This window comes from Emydura macquarii, unplaced genomic scaffold (assembly GCF_026122565.2).
Source record: "Emydura macquarii macquarii isolate MOO-44397 ecotype Brisbane River unplaced genomic scaffold, CSIRO-AGI_Emac_v2 contig_2481, whole genome shotgun sequence".
NCBI classification, from domain to species: domain Eukaryota; kingdom Metazoa; phylum Chordata; order Testudines; family Chelidae; genus Emydura; species Emydura macquarii.
In genome coordinates this window covers 2,320,614-2,341,123 of record NW_027132618.1, presented here as the reverse complement: position 1 = coordinate 2,341,123, position 20,510 = coordinate 2,320,614, and the positions used below count along the sequence as shown (strand labels likewise).

The following is a 20,510-nucleotide window of genomic DNA, read 5'->3' as shown; positions in this document are numbered from 1 at the left end:
GGAGTATTAGCAATATGTGGTGCATTTTGAAGCATAATATTTTATAATGTCACTCTGTAATTCCATGGTACACCCACATATTGAATACAGTGTTTAGTTCTGGTCATCCCTTATCAAAAAAGATGTATTAGAATTGGAAAGAGTACAGAAAAAGGCAACAAAAATGATTAGGGGTATGGAACAGCTTCCATATGAGGAGAGATTAAAAAGACGGGGACTGTTCCACTTGGAAAAGAGATGACAAAGGGTGATATGATAAAGGTCTATAAAATCATGAATGGTGTGGAGAAAGTGAATAAGGGAAGTGTCATTCACCCCTTCACATAACACAAGATCCAAGGGTCATTCAATGAAATAAATAGGCAATAGGTTTAAAACAAACATAAGGAAGAAGTTCTTCACGCAATGCACAGTCACCCTGTGGAACTCATTACCAGGCGATATTGTGAAGGCCAGAAGCATAACTGAGGTCAAAAAAAGAATTAAGTTGATAGCCACTGATGGACATTATCCTCTATTAGCCATGATATCCAGAGATGCAACCCCATGCTCTAAGTGTCCCCAAACCTCTGACTGTCAGAAGCTGGGTCTGAACGAGAGGGGTTGCCCTGTTCTGTTCATTCACTCTGAAGCATCTGGCACAGGACATTGTCTGACACCAGCCACTGTCAGGATACTGGATTAGATGGACCATTGGTCTGATCCAGTATGGCTGTTTTTATGTAAAATTTAAAGAGAGGACCATGCCATGGATAGTATCATGGTCCCCAAATCCTTCCTTGTATTGCCTGCTGTTCCTGCACAATAGTGAAGGCATGTTGGTGTCATCTATGCAGCGAGGGATGAAGTACGCCTTCCCTCTGGCCCATTATCCATTATTACATTATTTACTATCCCATTATCCACTATTTAGTTCCTTTCTATACCACACAGTGATGGGTAGCATATAGGCCTTTGGAGAGCATATCTGCCATTCAAGGGAGATGGACTGGAACTTTTGAACCTGAAAAGATAAACTTTATAATAATATGTATGATATTACTGAATAGAACGTAAGTGGCTTAGAAAGTAGAATCTGTATAGAAAAGTTCAAAGGAGAAAGGAGCTCATCTGAACATGTTTAAAAGGTGCCAATGCCTAGTCATATAAGCAAAGCTCCTCCCTCCTCCATTAAGGTGAGGGTGGAACAGAACAATAGAGATTGGATTCTTGTTGATTGTGCATAAGGAGAATAATGAGAGATTGCTGAGCCAGTAGAGAGAGTCAGGATTTGGCCCTCGGAGCCGATGATTGTAGTAGGAAGAGAAGTTGAACTGCATGTGGAGTTGTAAAATTGGCCAGGCTGCTTGTTGAAAAAAAGAGGAAGAAGTTGGGAATGATGGAAGGCCTTGCTATGGATTTCCTAACCTGAATTCTAATACTGAAGTGAACTTACCAGGGTTGGTTTGTTTCCTACTGCTATAAATCAAATTCTGCAGACTCCACCAAGACTTGTTGTATATTGGCAATTGTATGGATCAGTGGAAGAGATTAAAATCTATTCATAAATAGGATAATGAGCACCTCCCTTTTTAACAGTGCATCATCTAGAGTTGCTCCGAAAATGGAATGCACATGGTTTAATATGTACAATGTGGTTTCTGCCAGCTGGGAAAGGCAGACAATTTAATATTTGTAAACCTTTTTATTCTGGAAAGGTAGCACTGCATGTGAGAAAAACCCATCATATTTCAGTTGAGTGCTGCTGACTTATTTTTATCCAGAAAGTCTTTTTTTTTTAAAAAGTAGTTCTGAGGAAGTCAAAGGTCAGATGCAGTGGGAGTAGCTGAGAGATCAACAGGAATTGAAATTAGGTTTCCAAAGTACAGCATATGTTACGATGAAGATGCCAATCAAGATATGGGTATCTTATGCTCTTTAAACCTATACAGACAATGTTCCAGTCATTTCGAAGCAAAATGAACTTCTCAAAAACTGCATTGTACAAATGCAAAGTAGAGTGAAACAGGGCTTCCCTTATGTGTGCTTCTGTCGATCCCTCTCTAATATGTGGACTGTGTGAACTGTACATATTATAAAAATGACAGGCAAATGTGTTGTGCAGAACCACCCCTATCAGAGAGAGGAAGTTCTGTCTCTACAACTTTAAATTCTATTTTAAAAATACTGTTCATAGATCTGAAGCTTCTGTTTTATTTGGCTTCTCAGGAATTGGCTGTACAGATTTCAGTTCCATTCATTGAACAACATAGTCTCCCTCTGGTGGCTAATTCGACGTCTATAAATTCCCTTAACTGTAAACCAACTGTGTTGCCTCTTGAAGAAAATTGTCTATCTAAGGTTGTGAATTCAAATTATGTTGAGGCTTTTTTCATTCATTTCCATATGTCTGGTTTCCTCTGTGATATGGGTGTGATTCTGCTGTGATATGAAGTGCTTAAGACATTTATAGAGAGCCATTTATTCAAGAGGATCCCCAGAGGCTTAGACCCAAATGCTAGGCCTCTTTTCCACTGCAGTGAGGGTTATTCCTGGGTCTGCACTGTTTCAAATGCTCAGGCATGATGGTGGCTTGTGCAGTATAATTTACATAGATACAGAGGTCGGTCTCTTGCTGCATACAGAGCATAGATGACTTCTGTATCTGGGAAGTATTGAGCTGAGGTATATAAGCTCCCCGTCCCAAGCAACTCCCAATAGGTTCTGAGCCTCTCAGGTACACTAGGGGTCTCTGCAGCCATGAAGCAGCAGTAAACACTGTAAACTGTGTGCACAATGGATGAAAGTGGTGGGGATGCTAAATATATGTATATATTTGCTTTGGGGGGGATGAGAATTACTTGGCAGTGGGAGGCTGCTTGCTCTCTGCTCCCCATACCCAAATGTCTCTGAGGTGTGCAGCTTTGTGCCACAGAATTACCAGGGCCAGGTTTTGGCCTGTGATTATTAAGCATGGGCAAATTGGTTAGATTTAAAAACAAAAAAAAAGGACCCAGTGAACTTTCGCTTAAAACTATAAATGAATCTTCTTTATGTTTCAGAGAGGTTCACTTAGCTCTGTTTTTGCTATCCGTTGTGGTATTCATGTCAACTTACTGTTTCCATCTAGAACAGAAGTGAAAATCTGAAAACATCAATAGTCTGTATTTACAATATTTCTATCTCTGCCAGAGGCAGGAAGTGCTGGAAGCCTTGCAAGATTTCTGGCCAATTTTCAGATCCTTGAGGATTGGGTAACTCAGATGAGGCTCTGAACTTTTGGATGCTTATCCAAAATTAATTTCTGAACCTTTTGGTATTCCACCTTCACTTACCATTTGAGTCAAATCCATTCTATCTTTGAGGCTGGTCAAAAATATTCCATGACAGCTGCTTTTAATGGAAAATTAGATTTTCAAATAAATCGTTTAGTAAAAAGTGTCCACTTTCCATAGAAAATTTTGACTTTTTAATTGAAAAACTGAACATCCTGTAATCAAAATAGTTTTGGCTGAAAACAAAAAAGTAATTCTGAAATGATGCTGGAAGTTGTAGTTTAGGTACTTCATGCCCCCCCTCCCCTTGATGACCCATGCTCCATGACTGAACAACGTCTTATGGTGCACCACAGCATCTCAGCAAGAGGGGAGGTCTTGGTGAATTACATCTCCCTGATGCACCCAGGAATGCACGGGGGCATGAGGAATCAAAACAGTCCCTCCCATGAGGCACAGCAACAGAATTTCCAAACTGTTTTTTTTTTGTTGTTTTTTTTTTTGGGGGGGGGGAGGGGGAGGTAGATTAAAAAAAATAGGATTTAAATTTTTCATTGACAAGTCAAAATTTTTGATGAAAAAAGAACATTGAGCTGAACCCTGATGCATTGTCATGCAAACGTAAGGGAGGTGAAAGTTCCAAAATTGAATGCATTATGTGGAGATTCAGAACTAAGGGCTATAATTGTTTTTTAATTCTAATTAAGAAATTCAAACAGAACTATTTTGTGTAATTAATAATTAATCTATGTTTTACTTATGGGGAAAGTGTCTATAGCAAAGAGATGAGTTCAAAAAACTCCTAGATTTATCCCTGAAGAAAGAATAGCATAGAAAGCTAGGAAAGTGGGAGGAATTGGGAAGATGGGGTTATCAATTTTTAAGGAAATTGGACAAGGTGATATCCTATACAGCAAGTCATTCTCTGATAACTGTTGGAAGAAATATCCCCATGCAGTTAACACTAAAAATTGTGTTTTAAATTTTGTTGTGTAAAACATTTTAGATTATAGCCATCAGTCAAAAAAAAAAAAGTTACTTTTTCCGTTGCACTCACATTTTAAGACATAGAAGATCTCCTACTATGGTTTAGTCAAAACTTTCTCAAGAGACATAAGATAAATAAGGATTAATATCTCCATTATTTAATTATTGTAATGCTTGGTTCAATTAATTTTGCTATATGTTTATTCTTTGTTCCTAAAACATAATTGGTGCTTCCTGGAGATTGTTTTAAAATTAATTGCATTAAGTGAAATCCTATTGTGAGTAGCAGGAAGCTTAAAGATAAGCAGAAACTAAAGAGGAAAAAAAGATGTGGCCCATAATACATTCATTATCAGTGAGTATCCATTAATTATAATAAATAACTTGTCCTTAATTAACATGACAAATTGTTATGTTATTGGTCTTTATGGTTTCTAATTCAATTTTGGTTTTTCTCTTATCATTCATAAATGATCAAATAGAAAAGCTTTGAATAATTTGGATGTGGGGGCTAAATGCTTAATCCTGCAAATGCGCTTATGACAGTGTTTACTAACATGAACAATGCCTATAAGCCCTGCACCTTGGTATAGGTGTTTCAAGTATCAGACCCTATGATAAAGACCCAGGCAAAAGACAGTTTCAGTTCACAAGATTTTATGCATTGATTTTGGGCTTTAGGCGTGATCTCACTCCCAGTGTAGTCAATCAGGAGCAACTCAATTAGTATAATCACACTATGTAAAATTGGTATAAACTGAATTGGAATCAGGCTCTGAGTTTGAGGATCAAACTAACCCAAAATGAAACTCAGTGGAAAGTTCTGGATTCTTCATGAAAATCATAACTCAGATCAGGCTCACTTGAAAGTATTCTCAGGTTCACTCAAAACTGTGCCCAAATTTGCCTGAAATGGTTGCAAACCTTAGGGAACCTACTAGCTTCTTAGTCCAAGTTTCAAGTTTGTAACAAGATTCTAAACCTGACAATTTTTTTGTCTTGGTCTATTATTGCACAGCAGCTTTGCTACTGTCTTATAAGGAAATAGACATTTTAGTAGTATTCTGTCATCAGTGTCTGCCCTTTTATTTTTATAGTAGAACAGGCCCTGGCAACTAAGTGCAGGGGATCCATAACCCCACTTGACCTCAATCAAGGCATGTACCAAGGGAGTTCTCACCACCATGAGTGGAAATCAAGGAACTTAGTCCTATTCAGATGGATATTATGTGGCATTCATTCACTTTCATTCTGGTACACTTTCACCCCTTAGCTAAGCTTTTCCTGTCACCTCATAGATCAAGATGCACATGTTCTGAGAGAGTATTTCACTCACCTTTATGGCTGAGAGGGCAAATCACCTCTTTGAGGTTGCAATAATAGTGTGAGAGTTGTGTAGTTTGTAGACATCCCACAGGCACTGAAGGTACCAGTTCACTGATGTTCCTATCAAACTGAGAAGTGACAGTTTCAAGGCCAAATTTAATTCTAAGTTTTTTGTGTGGCAGTTGGTGTGCCACAAGCTAAGTTGTCTGTCTGTTGTTAAGTTGTTAAACTGTTGTTTGAACAATGTTAATGGCTTTAAATCAGAAGAAAAAGGGGAAAGCCTTTACAATCTTTGGTGGTTGATTTCATAAGCATAGCATTATCACACACTGTGAAATGCATAAAAAATTAAAAGTTAAAGAATTTTTGCTTACTGAAAAAGTGGGGTAGTGAACAGAGATAAAAGGTGCATGAAACTGTTTTAGTTTTAAGGGAGAAATGGCAAGGAAGAGCTAATACAATGCTGCAAAGAATGTATTTTTGAACATATAAGTAATTAATAAATTCACAAATCAGGAACAATTTACAAACAGAAAAAGGATGAATTCATAGAACAATATATCTGCAGCAAATAAATTTGACTGGTTGTCATACACACTCAATAGGCACTTTCTCCATTGCTTTATTTATTTATTTATTTTTGCTACCTTTTTGTTGCTGCATTGGGAAAATGCAGCGAAGTGTTTGGGTGCTTATTAATTTTAAAGCTCTCTTCTGTGACATCTTTGTGCCAAATTCTGCCCTGGCTTACATTTAGTTCAATCTTACTGCCTCAGTGGATTGCATGGATTGTGAGTCAACACAGGATATGGCCCTTTATTTTGTCCTGGGGAGCAGATAGAATGCTTCAGGAAAAAATAATCTTCCTACACATATTTTTTTCCTACCTAAAAGTCCACTTTCTAAAGATAAACAAAACAGGAACTTGATCTAGAATGTCTTTTTTCTCTGAGTCGTGTCACAGTGTTCCAGAAAAGTTCTTGTTTTTGAGAAGAGACACTGAACCTAAACTGGGGAAGTATGATATTTGGTTGTACAACAGCAAAAGCCATGTCTAAGACCTGTTCAGTCTTGAAAATCAATTCCGTTGTTGTGAGTAAACTATAAACAGACTCTTTGTTAATCAACTTTAAAGTTGTTTTTGGCCGATTCCTCCTATCTAATTGTGATGTTCACTTTGGATGGTAAAGGGATTTGGCCAAGCAAGAACTATTTGGTCTTTGGCACATTGTTCAAAAAAGAGTGAAAAACTATCACCATACCAAATAAAACAACTAGACAATCCAATGTTTATAATATCCCTTTTTAAGCACTGTTTTATCTCACCTTTTCTCAGCATGAGAGCCTTGATGTTGAAAGAGCTATATTTAAATGAGGAGCAATGAGGAAACTTTGCAACTTTCAGAACACGTCACAGCATCTGGCTTCTTTGCAGGCTTTTGACAGCTTCAAAACTGCCCTTTAGGCTGCTGAGACAACTATGAGAGTAACTGGCTAGTCCTGTCCTTTTAAACAATGTTTTCATGTGATTTAACTTTGAATCCGAGGGAAATTCCACTTTAATCAGTACCCTTAAAATTCCTTCTTTCCTTATTCAACATTTGTGAGCAAAAATGGTTTATTTTCTTACAATCTAAATAAACCCTTTATTTATTTATTTTTTTTGGGCGGGGAGCAGATTTGCTAGTGCTTTTAATATGTATGCGTACATATGTACACACACATACAGGGAGAATGAAAGAGAAAGAAAAATCTAAATTTTCACCTGGACTCAAAGGCTACCTTCATACATACTCATATACACCTGAGTATATCAAACTGCTGTAGAGTGGTGTTAGAGAAAAAAATACCAACTTCAAAGCAGTCTAAGGATTTTGGAGTGTGCCTCTAAAGTCAGGTTTTTGCCCTCCCCCCACCCAATCCACTAAACACAATACCATCTTTTGGATTTTAGGGAAGGACTTCAAGATGATTGTTTACATTCCCCCAAATCTTTCCAGACCTGCAAACTCTTCCCTGAGAAGCCAAAGCTTTCTACTGAGTCTGCTCATAGTTGTGTTAACAAGGATGAAAAATCGATGACAGTGTTTCTCAACAACTGGTTCATGGACTGGCACCAGTCCCTGACACAGTATAGGAAGCCAGTCCCAGGTATCAAAAAGGTTGATAAACACTGATGTAAGAGACACCTCTCCATAGAAAAACTTTCAGTCACTGTCCTGGTGCCCCAAACACACAGAACCAGGCATCTTCAGGAGCGTACAATAAAATAAAAGGAGCATAAATAAGTAATATTCACTAGTCTGAACTTTATGCCTTTTCTTCCCTGTTATCTTCTCTGATTTCCTTATTCCCTTTTCCCTCCTTCCGTATTCTGGTGTTCTCTATCCATCTTTCTAATATTTTCTTCCTTTGTCTCAGTTCTGTGTAATTCTTTATCTCATTTTCTCTTTTTCTTTCTCTGACAAGCAGCATCTTTTTTCTCATTTTTATTCTCTCTCACCCTCACCCAGTCCAATGTCCATCTCGTTGCTCTCTCCTTATGTGATGTCCCTTGCCATGCCTTCATGTATTTTCTGTGCTTCTGACAGATCTCCTCTCTCTGACTACAGTTCAGGAGATCATTTCTGTTTAAGGTAGCAGTTAAGAGCACACTTTAAAGTCCCCTTAAAATCAATTAAATGTAAGGACATACTTGTTATTAAACACCTGCTTGTGTTTTCTCTTGAATATGTATGGTCTTAAGCATGTGCGTAAGTGCTTTTCTGAATTAAGGTTTCTCTCTCTTGTCCCCATCTGTATTCCATTGTCTCACCAAGATTTCCTTCCCTATCCATCAGTGTCTAATATTTAGAACTTCTATATCATTGTACAAACATCAGTTAATGAACAGTCAAAATGCCTCTGTGCGGCAGGTGAGAAAGAACTGTTACCCCCATTTTCAGATGGCAACAAAATTACTTAGGCATCAGAGGGAGTCTGTACATGAAGGATTATAACAGAGGAACAATTTGCTTCCAAATTCATGCTTGGTCTGGTGCATAATGCACCACTGAGTTGCTACCTTGGTTTCTCAGCTGACTGGCAGATGGGAGGGAGCTTGTGTCAGGGCAACACAATCAGTGGCAGCTGAGGAGGCCCTGACTTGGTCATGGCTGCAAACTGGTCTGTCCAAAAATCAAGGGGACCACATCATCTTGTAAGGCCACAAACAACGGTCTTAGGGAATGTAGATAATATTGAGTTTTCTGAATTATCATAGGAATAAATTATCAAGTTACATTTTTAAGGCTTTCTGAGCAACACCATGGGCTAGAATTTTTAGAATGAAATTTGGCATTGGCTTTTGTGCTCATTGCATCCCATTATCACAGACAGTGGCAGGCAAGTGATGGCTTGGGCTTCATGGTCCCCCTTGGGCTGGCTCTGTTATGTCTAAAAATCATGTGACAGCAGGAACTGATTTTTCTTAACCACAAAATCACTTTTCTTGGTAGTAATTCTTGCAATGATATTCACAATCCAGCAGAGCCCAACAGAGCTCAGAGGAGTTCACAATTAACAAAATACCTCCCTGACAGACAGTTCTGGTGTTTGTTTGACACAGCATTCTTCATATCAGTATTTGTGGATGAAAGAAAGGCTTGTTAGGAAAATTATTAGCGTGTGGTATTGTAGAGTTAATTTCAATTCAGTTATAAGATGTATATACTTAAGGCAATATTTTTCATTCTGTTCTAAAACTGTATTAGAATTAATATTTTCTAGCCACTTGATCAAGTGTCCTGGGCAGATTTAGCACATAAATTTGTGGCCTCACATCACAGTCTGATCCAACAATCTAGTAAGCCCTTCTTGATTCTGTGTTAATAAATCAACAATCTGTTTTTATTACTTGTTAGCTAGCATTTAACTGTATCCTTACAATTCGATTTCTCCTAGCTCACTGTGTAACAATTAGCAACTTACTTTAGATGAAAAAATATATTAGAGAAATGTTACAAATGTTTTTCTAATATGTAATGCCATATATTAATAATAATAATACATTACAGTGGCTTAATTCTGTTAATAGAGGGCTATCTATTTTCATTGAATACATACTGAAAAGAATTTCAGTTAACATTGAACTTTGACATCTATTGGTTTTGATTCTGCAGATGGTAAAACTGATGGCAAATTAGATTCTGCAATATACCTTGTTCATAATATTGTTGAACTGATTAGTTTCATACAGTTAGCAATAACCCACCCTACTGCATTCAGCTTGCAATTTTGTAGCATTCTCAAGCGCTGTATTTAAATCCCCAATGTAATGTATAGAGGTGCTATCAAACTCTTTCAGTGTATAATTTTATTCTGTAGCTGTGCTTTGTACTCATTTAAAAGAATTAGTCTTTAATTTGAAGAGGAAGACTTTCAAATGAAGTTTAGAAAGACAGAAGTCTGTCATATTCATTGGAGTGTATCTACATCTTAATGTGCAGGGTGTTACTCATGGGGCTCCAATTAAGTCAGTTAGTATACCCTATTGCACATTATTTTTTTGCAATTGCTTTTTTAATAAACAATAATTGTACAAAACTACAATAGTGTACTATAAACCAGTTACACTGCTTTGAATAATTAACATACCACTAATCCACTTACATTTATTTTGATCTAGTTGAAATATGCTTTATATTTTCTTGCTGTCTAGGAATGGCAAACTAATAAGAGCTATGCTTACATAAGTGGAGAAGACTGTACAACATAAAACTTAGAAATGATAACTAAGATTAGCGTAAAAAGAAATAGTAAAGTTATAAATTAAACTTAATTTTCAGTCTTGTGAAATGGCACTATAAATAATTAAGGGAAAAGAATTTTTCAAATATCTTACCAAATCTCCTCTGAGGAGAAACTCATTTTGGAAGAAAAAGACTAGTAATTTTCATACTGGATGGCATGTGCCGCTACCACAATCTCTACTGGATCAAATTAGAATTGCTCATCTTTCTTAATAATCTGACAGTTAAGGGAGATTCCTCTTGAGCTCAAGTGGTAGCCAGAGATCTGCTACAATTCAAAAAGGCAGACTTAGAGAGGGAGGAGATGATAGTGAAGTTTTTTATGTTGCAATTGCAAGCTATAAGGAAGATTTCCCTGTTTTTGGAGCCAAAGTAAATGTGGAATTTCTAAATATCATACAACTTTTTAGGTCCATGTCTAATAATGCTTTTTTAGGCCCATGTCTAACTTTTTAGGCTTATGTCTAATACAAAATATTGAATCTTAGTGAAAAAAAACCTAACAAACTTACAAAGCTCTTTATATTTTCATTCTGATTATTAATCTTTTTCTGTCTTTGATAATCCACAGGTGTTATTTGGAAGATGGAGCTTCAAAAGGTGCCTGGCTGAACCGGTCCAGCATTATTTTTGCAGGAGGTGATAAGTGGTCAGTGGATCCTCGAGTTTCAATTGCAACAGCAAATAAAAGGGAATACAGCCTCCAGATACAGGATGTAGATGTGACAGATGATGGGCCATACACTTGTTCTGTACAGACCCAGCACACTCCGAGAACAATGCAGGTGCACTTAACTGTACAAGGTATGTGTTTTAACAAACTGCACAGCATTATTAGGAATGTACTGGGAACAAAAAGCATTTAAAGCAAAACACTCCTTTATGAAATTCTTTTTAAAAAAATATGTTTTCTTCTTAATGTACCTTATGATCAGAATACATCCACTAGAGTCTGTCTAATTTTTTTATACTTATGTTCCACCACCTCCCCATGGTTTTGGACACCATAAACGACTAGACTAACTTTATAAAATCAAGACTGGATTTTTTTTCTAGAAGATATGTGCTCTAGTTAAAACAGGAATTAATTCAGGGAAGTCCTATAGGTGTGTTATACTGGTGATCAGACTGGATGATCACAGTGGACCCTTCTGGCCTTATAATCTATGAACTTTTCAGATGAACTCAGGCAAAATCCTGAGCTCTGTTGTCTTGTACAGGTAGATAGTGAACTATGTAATAACTATTCAGGTCCTTTTTAAATTCAAGCGATAATCATGAAAACGTATGTGACCACCTAGATGATGTGCATCTGAACATTTTTTAGCCAGCCAATCATATTGCCATTGCATAGGCTTTATCGTATTGGAGCGTTTTCTGTGACATTTTCAACCATGTAAGAGAATTCTAGTCATTTTTTAATGTTACATTCATTAATTATTGTGCACAACTTTCTGTAAAAGATATACCAGTTTTAATGCTAACTGAACAGTCGCCTTTCTCTCAGTACATGTGGATTTAGAAAATAAGGTGGATCAGGAAGGTACTGTGTTAGATAGAGACTTATGCAGTATGGACTGGAATTGTTCAAGCACAGCTCATTCTTATGGACAAATTATCACCATATTGATGTCAAAATCAACTTAATTTAATTCCTACAAAAGTGACAGTTATGTCAAACCATTGTTCAGGAGATGGTTTATGCAAAATTCAGGTCTATAGTTATTCATGACTTGATCATTTAGTACTTCCTTGTCCTTTGCCCATTTAGACTTGTACAGTCCCATCACACAGTACAAATATATTAAATTGTATAGTGAAAAATTAATATTGGATATCTTAAAATGGGAGTCTTAGTCCACTACGTTTGTATGACTTTTGTGGCCTTTAAACGAGATATTGGTCTCCTCGTAATATGGTTATTCTTAATTACTTGCAGGGATTCATTTATTTTCAGATGGAATCAGCAACTATTTTATCTTTTCTGTTTTAGAGTGGAGATGTCTGTAGTATTTGCAATGTGAAGTAGTTTTTGTTTTAAAAAACATGATACACATCTTTTTTTTTTTTTTTAATTAATTGTCTCTTCAATAAGCCAAACTGGTAATGCTCAGAGACAGAAAGTTTGTACTCTAGTATTTGATGTGGGGTTACTGCAATTTTGCAGTTACTTTATTTTCCAGAGCTCAGAAATTCATATAGTAGGAAAGGTAAAAACCGTAATCATATCATGCTGTTTGTAAATGTAATTATTCATTTGAAATTGATTGGCATTTAAGCAATTTTTCAGTTATATTAAAGTTCAAGAGGGACAAACATCAATAAGCCAAACAGGTTAATTCAAGCAGTAAGTAAATGTCAGAGAAACAATTGTCCCTAAGTAGAGATGATTATCTGTATGCTAAAACAAGCTGTCACACACATTTTTATTCTTCAGATTTTAGTCGTTCCCGTCAATGCATGCTTAGATACATATTTTAAAGCTATGGTTTGCATGTTAATTTTGAAGCCTAGATAAAGTAAATTATTAAAAGAGTACACATCTCTAGGTTAAGGATCGAGGGCATCCCAATGCCTTTTGGCATTCTGTGAATAAGCAGTTCAGTAATCATCTATTTTTAAACACTTCTATAACCTAATTAAAAGGTACTGTGAAATAGGTGTTTTAGAAATTAGCAATGAGATGTAGAGCCTTTCATCTGTTGATCAGCAGTTCAAATGTAGCCTTGGTTGGCAGTGATCGAAAGTGTTTACTGTTTGATTGTCGTCCAGTGGCCTTCATGAAATAACTTGAGCTTTCTTTCATATGGCTTTAAAAGCAACATTGAAGGTTAATGTCCAAATTTATCATCCTCTCTATGGCTTCCAGTGACATGGAATAAATCAAGACTGTCCCTCCAAACAAGGATCTTAGGGTGCTGCAGTTCACTATATGGTCTATGATTTGGATGTCTTCTCCACATGCACATTTTGGTCTATCCTTCATTTTCCATTTTTGCAGTAGATAATTACAATGCATATATGAGATTCTGATATGTTTCACTGTGACCCATATTTTACATGGCATGGTGAAGCCAGGTGATTGGTAGGATCCATAGTCAGATCTTGATTCTTGACCCCGGTATTTTTGCACAGCCTCCACCACTTGTCTTTTGGTGAGAGTCCCAAGGTTTTAAGAACTTTGGCTGCTGACCAGAAAGGGTTCCTGGATTTAATGTGCCATGTTGTGTCGGAGGGGAGTTTGGATATCCTCATAGATGGGCAAATCTAGGTTCATTGTTTTACATTCTTATTCTCACTGCTTCTCTTCAGAGTGATGATGTTATAAATATGGGAGGAAACAAGACTGTTGGTGTTGACTTCAGTATTCCTGAGACAATTTGCATAACCGTGTTCAATTGAACATTGACAAGTTTTGTATATATGTTACCTGCCCATATTAAAGGGCAATATTCAGCTGCTGAGAAGATGAGAGCCAAGGAGGCTGTCTGCAAGATGAGTGTCTGCTTCCCAACTGTCCCACAGCTAGTTTGTGGATTATATTGCACCTAGTTTTCATCTTGGCAGTGGTCTTCATCAGATGCTGGCGGTGTGGGAGGCTGTAATCCTATACCAAAATATTTTGGGAAATCCTCATGCCTGAGTTTTGTGCTGCAGAAGATGGCTTTTCAGATGCTGCTTTGCATGTTGGTTGCTCAGGTTGAATGTGGAGACAGCTGTTATAACTGTAGTGGTTTCAGTGTAGTGCTGTGTGGATAGGTCCCCATTTCACAAACCCAACCCTACCACAACATTGGCATTTTTGTTGGGAGAATTACAGGAGAGGCTAAGGATTAAATGGCCAGAGACATGGCCTGTTCGCTTATTAGCACATTGAGTAAGTCTGCATTGCCATTACCTGTGCTGTCCTGGTTCCATGGATAGAGAATCTCAATCTCCAAGAATGTCAATGTAGTTCATTTAACAAATTCCATAACAGTTAAATGACTCTAATAAGGAAAAAGGTTACCTCTGGGCTAGAAAGTTAAGTATCCAGAGTTGCTGCTGTTCTTGAGTTAGAAACAACAATGGGAGTAGAGGGTGGTAGTTGAGGGGGTAAGGTAAAAAGAAAGAAATTGTCAGATGCTGCTTTGTTACATAACTGAAGCACCCATTGACTTGAATGGGAAATATCAAATGGTGTGTGTGTGTGTGTGTGTACACACAAATAAAATTCAAAAGAACAGTTGGCCTATTAATTACTCTTTTTCAGATTTAATAAAACAGTTATTTCTGACAATAAGAAACTTAAATAACAGCGGTGGGTAAAACAGCAGGTGGCATATTGAAAATCATTTGCCTTCCATCTTGCTCCAACAGAAGCCCCTACCAAGAATGGGAACAGGAAATACTTACTGATGTTGCTACATATCCAGACAGCAGGCCCAAGCTTTCCCCTTTACTATTCTCACAGCATTCAGTACCATGTTTTTAATTTACATTCTCACAGAAAATATTAGCTAAAAGGCCTAATCCTGTAGTTGGAGGCTTTTCTTGTATCAGCACTGCAGGCCAGGAATGTGAGCTGTGGAGTCTGTAGAGGTAATAGCTATTGTACTTTTCCAAAGTAAAGACTCCTCTGCTTTGATTACTTTTATAAAAGTTAATGCCCTCAAACAAGGAACTGAAAAACAAAGTTGAAAATTAATTGCATATAAAACATATAAATGAAAGCTTAAAATTAATTAAGCTAATGATCAGAAATAATGAATCAATAGTGAAAAATATGCCTAGTTATTAAGCAATGGCATTTATATCTTCAAAAATGCAAAGTGTAACCTAAGGCTTCAATTTATTAGTGTTTGGTGTAATCATCATTAACATTTTCAGTTGAATCTTTAATGAGCAATCAAGTCACTAATATAAAACAGAATTTAAAATGGCAATCTTTAATACTCCAGATAGCATTCTCAAATCCTCTACAAATACTGTATATGAAATCTTTGTCATGCTAATTACTTTTAACCAGTGCACCTTTGAACCCTAATGGTTTGTAACGGTGTTATGCTGTAGTTTTGAAAGAGCTAAGTGTATCTATTACATAAAGAACATTATTTTATTAGTAGGGACAAAAAACTTTGAATCCTCTGAGCTGGTGGCTAAGATCATGTTTTTGTAATATTTGTTGTTGTTACAGAAATACTCCTATAACTGCAGTTATCTGAGCATAACTAAAATTTTTATGAGATTTATGTACAGGGAATCATGCCATATTATTTGCATACAATTGGATTAGCAATGGTAACTAGTGGATTAATGTATACATTGAAATGAAGTAGAGGACAAAAGATCTCTTCAGCCAAAAACATCAGTTCTTCAAGAGATTGTGCATCTCCATACCACTTCATGCGCGTGTGCAACCAGTTCACAGTTGTTGGAGACTTTCCCTCAGAGATACTCTTCAGGGCAGCACATGGACTCTCTGCATCCTTATGCTTCTGCGTGCTGGTATAAAGGGTAGAGATGCCTCCAACCTCCCTCATTTCTTTCTTACCACCTGTGCGGGTTGTATTGTCTTATCTTCACAAGTTTTTCACAATGTAACTATTTTGTACATAGTTGATAGTCATTTAGTCATAGTTTTAGTGTTAGGCAGTTTTTAATATTGTTTCTTTCTAGAGTGGTGTTATACACTCTGGTTCCCTTTGTTGGGTTGTGATACTGAGGCCAGGGCATGCCTCAGTCACGGAACTTCAACCCCTGTCATTCCTGCAAAAACCCAATGGCAGTAGGTAACCTGCACTTCAGGGTGGCCAGACTTACAGTTTTGCTGATGGAGGCAGCTCTGTATCTGCATTTGGAGTCTTCCCACTCAGAACAGCTGCTGAGTACATCAGCTTTGATCAGGTGTACGCCTGCTGTATTGGCTGAATCCTGGGAGCAGTCTTCTTCCCAAGTATCAAGGAAGAAACACCTCATAGGACTCAGTATCTGGAAGAGGGAGATCCTTCGCACTGAAGTCCAGCAAGCATGCGGACAAAGGAAGTAGAGTGTATATCTTGTATGTAAATATACCTTCATGTCTCTGCCTGATGACCAGACTGGTCGGACAAATACATATTTCTTTGTCTGGTGTTGACTGAGCTTATGCACTGATTACCAAACACATTTTATCATAGATCATAATTCTAGTATATACCTATATCTTTTCGTTCATACCTCATACATACATCACACAAGAATATTGACTACTGAGTCATTAGTTCTCTAAGGATATATTGCATGCTACCTTTTGGGTATGTATCAGCTGGCCTGAGTTATCAACAGAGGCCTAGAAGGACAGCAGTGGGACTGCTGGTTTAAGGAGAAACAAGGGGTAGACCTGACTAACTGCTAAAGACTAATTGATTTGCTGTAAGAGATTTAATAAATGAAACCCGTCACGGGGAATCTCAGTTTAAAGCATTCTGGTCTGTCAGTGACTTCCTACAAAAGCCAAATGGGGAGTAGAAGGCAATGCACCTGCAGGGCCATGCCATGCTACAAGGGAGTATCTTGAGGGACATTTTCTGCTACAGGACTTTTTTATTCAATTTTGATTCAATCTCCATTTATTTGATGGCTTGACTGTGGAAGAGCTCCATTGAGCCAAGACCACATTAGACCTGTTTGACCTGCAGCTTCCGAATCCAGCTTCTTTCTTACATACCAGCTTCTGTGGCAGAAGGCAAGTGCCAAACGGGTAGGTATCTACCTTATTCCTGGGCTTTCTGAAGGGTCCATTTTCTTCTTATTTTCCCCACTGTTATGAAGGTCATAGAACCAGTAGAACTTCAGAGAACTCTGCCTGTACATCTAGAAATCACAGGAAACAATGGAAGAGTTCACAAAGAATGGCTTTAGTAATGAAATACTTGTTTTTTAAAAATAATCCGTCATTTTTATTAGCGTAAACGATGTGTATGTTACTGTAAATCTATTAAACATGCATAGTTGATTTTTAAAGAGAGTTTACTTGAAAAGATAGTTCTTGCTAAACCATGCCCTTGTTCTCATAGCTGCTGACCTTTACAAGAATAAAACACAGTTACCTGGAATGTGCTACTCGCTGATTTGAACTTGCTGTTTCAAATATATGTCTTTAATTAGAAAGACTTACAGAGCATCTAAATGGTCATTTTGAAGGAGAAAAGCCCTGTAGCTCTTCAATCTCATTTCCACAATTGTCAGCTTTCCATATTTATTTTTATCTTCCAGTTCACAGTTGTCCAGTATATTTTCTGGCCTTCCTCCAACTATCAATAGCTTGCATCTATGGCCAGCAAAATTCCTTTTTGAATGTCAGGAGCTTTTGTTGCTTTTCCTACTCAGCATTGGTGAGCTGTTTGACAATCATCTAAAATTGAGACTTTTTCTTATTGCTTTAAAGAAAATGGTATTGAAGCCTTTGTAAAAGAAGACCTTGCTTTATGTGAATGTGTTTGTTAATTTTCCACTGTATCTAACTTGCCATATGTGGCCAAGCTCCTGAGGAAAATGAGGCAGTATAGATGCAATAACACTGGGATATATATGATGACTTGTTCACACAATAGGTATGATAGTATTGGCTGGAGTTTTCAAAGAAGGAAAAGCAGGTAAATATCTATTACTAATCTATAACTAATGTCGGATATGTTATCTCTAATAAGTAGATTTTCAGATATGTATGAACTGGCCTGACTCGAGAACATGTACCCAGGATCTTTTCAGTACAGAGATTTATTCTATCTGAAAAGTAGTCAGACACCCAAATCCCACTGAAATCACCCTAATCCTATGGACTCCTTTGTGAGAGTTTTGAATGATCTACTCAACACAGTGAAGTCTATGACACAGCAGATAATCAGATCCTGTTAAACTTACCGAGAAGCAGGTTAAACACAATGAAAAAGCTCTACAGAACTATTTGTGGGGAAGATGTGAGTTATGGTTGAAATTTTCTTTCAGAAAGCATAAGAGGAAGAGACTCTGCACTCAAAAGATCCTGGGTATATGTTCTGTAGTTAGACCAGTCCATCCATATCTGAAAGTCTATTCATCAGAGGTAATATATCTGGCATTAGTTATAGATATTATTTCCCTGCTTTTCCTTTTTTCCCTTCAGTTGTTCTACTTGTTCTCGTTTCAGTTATGACAGCCCAGAAGAGGAGAAATGCATGTCAAGCCATTTTTCAATTTTTGTGATGCCAAAAAAACCTCCTGTCAAGTCTGACTGCATTAACATGCCACTCAGCCTCTCTGTTCATTAGAACAAATTAGATTTGGAAATCTTTTAACTTTAAACAAACTCCCTGCAAACCTGACATATAGTAACAGCAGCAATTATTTTCTTCATACTTTTTTGTATTGCATGGTTTTATCCCATGTAATGACAGACTAATTGCAGAAATGTTGGGAAAACGTTCAGTGTCAATTAAAATAACTGCAACAAAAATTCAACAGCAACTGGAACCAGGAGCATTTTACTTCCCAAATAACAGCCTTTATATCAGAGTTCACAGCTAAGTACCTTACCTAGACCTAAAGAAGAGATCTGTCCAGTAAAAGATATTCACATACCTACCTAGTCTGTCTAATATTTTGGGATCAACAAGGATACAAGAAGACAGCAGCCAGCCTTTATAATGACAATTAATAACATCACGAATATAAGTAAGGTAAATCAGGACCTGCCCAATCAGGTGGCTGCAAGGGACTCTATTTCATCAAGATCAGAGTTTCTATGTTTTGGCCATCAACATTCTGAAACTTAGCACTTGCAATATTTGGAAAGTCTTAATAATAGCATTAATCGTACAGAAATCATAATGTGTTTAACCCCCTTCAAATGTTTTCACTTATGCTAACATCAGATGTTCTGTGTGTTAAAGTAGAATGCAAAATCCATATTTTAAAAAATTTACACACAAGATCTAATATATTCTTCTGCAACATGCATGTGTTCCAGTTGGTTAGCTCTACAAGGCACTTGATCCAACCCAATGTATTTCTGCTCTGGTTACAGTCAGCCCATTATGTTGACACTTTCAAGTAATTTATTACTTTGTAATCACTTTTGCACATGGAGTTCTTTTTGTGGTTCTGTCCTCTTTTTCTACGTCTAGTGTCTCTTTGCTTGTAGCATGGAAAATATGGGGCAAAAGTTCCACCAAAAAGAATCTTAACCAAGTTACATCTCTTGGAAAATGTAAACCGAAAAGGCAAGGGACTTTGAAAAAATATTTATATATAATGATGTACAATATATAATATAATTATCTTGGGAGAGAGTATTTTCCAGAAACCTCACTGTTTCCCAGACAAGATCTTCCTAAAATGCTGACTTAGGTATATTTACACTGCAAAAAACCTGCGGCTAACCCGTGTCACTGACTTAGGCTTGTGGAGTTCAGGCTAAGAGGTTGTTTAATTGTGGTGGATAGATTGCAGGGGACTCTCCCACCTCTCAGGGTCCTAGAGTCTGGGTTCCAGCTGGAGCCCAAATGTCTCCACCATAATTAAACAGCTCCTTAGCCTGAGACAGCTGGCACAGGCCAGTCGCAGGTTTTCAATTGCAGTGTAGAGATACCCCTAGCATACTAGGAGGACAGCAGCCGGGTATCAATAGTAGCTGCTAAAGGGATTTTTCTCAGTATAAATCTGGGCTTATTTCCATTTTTTTAAAGTTGTATATCAGGGATCACATCTGGGCCAAACCTGTGAAGCATATTGAAAAGGATATAAAACCATCTTAAAGATACACCTGGAAGTCCAGTCATCGCCCTTTGTGTGTTTCCCTTTTAATTTTAGTAAATTTAGCCCTGAGGAAAGCTGCCAGACTGACAGCTCTGGAAAGAAAAAAATCCTGTATTTATCCACTGAACAAGCACAGCAGAAACAGCAGCATTCGAAGCTTACCCAAGCATCTCAGTCCCAATCTTGGGCAAGAGTCTATCTGTTGGTTCTATCTCCATTCCAATTCTGTTCTTGATCTCTGCTCAGGCTGTCACACAGTAACCGTTATCAATTGTACAAGGGTGGTTTTATGCAGTGGATGCCTGTGAGGTACAAAGTGAGACCAACCACTCATTATATACAGGTTCCTGCACAGTCATCAGATGGTAATAGCTTTCAGTCATCATTGCCTTGGGCT

The 20,510-nt window shown here is 37.3% G+C and overlaps 1 protein-coding gene across 2 annotated transcripts in view; it reads left to right on the top strand.

The window, feature by feature from the left end:
• Positions 1–20,510, top strand: part of NEGR1 (neuronal growth regulator 1) — a 526,075-nt gene that overhangs the window by 230,567 nt on the left and 274,998 nt on the right. For both annotated transcript variants that reach the window (XM_067563319.1, XM_067563317.1), the window contains exon 2: positions 10,929–11,161. In XM_067563319.1, coding sequence (XP_067419420.1) covers positions 10,929–11,161 — 233 coding nt within the window. The remainder of the gene's footprint in view (positions 1–10,928; positions 11,162–20,510) is intronic.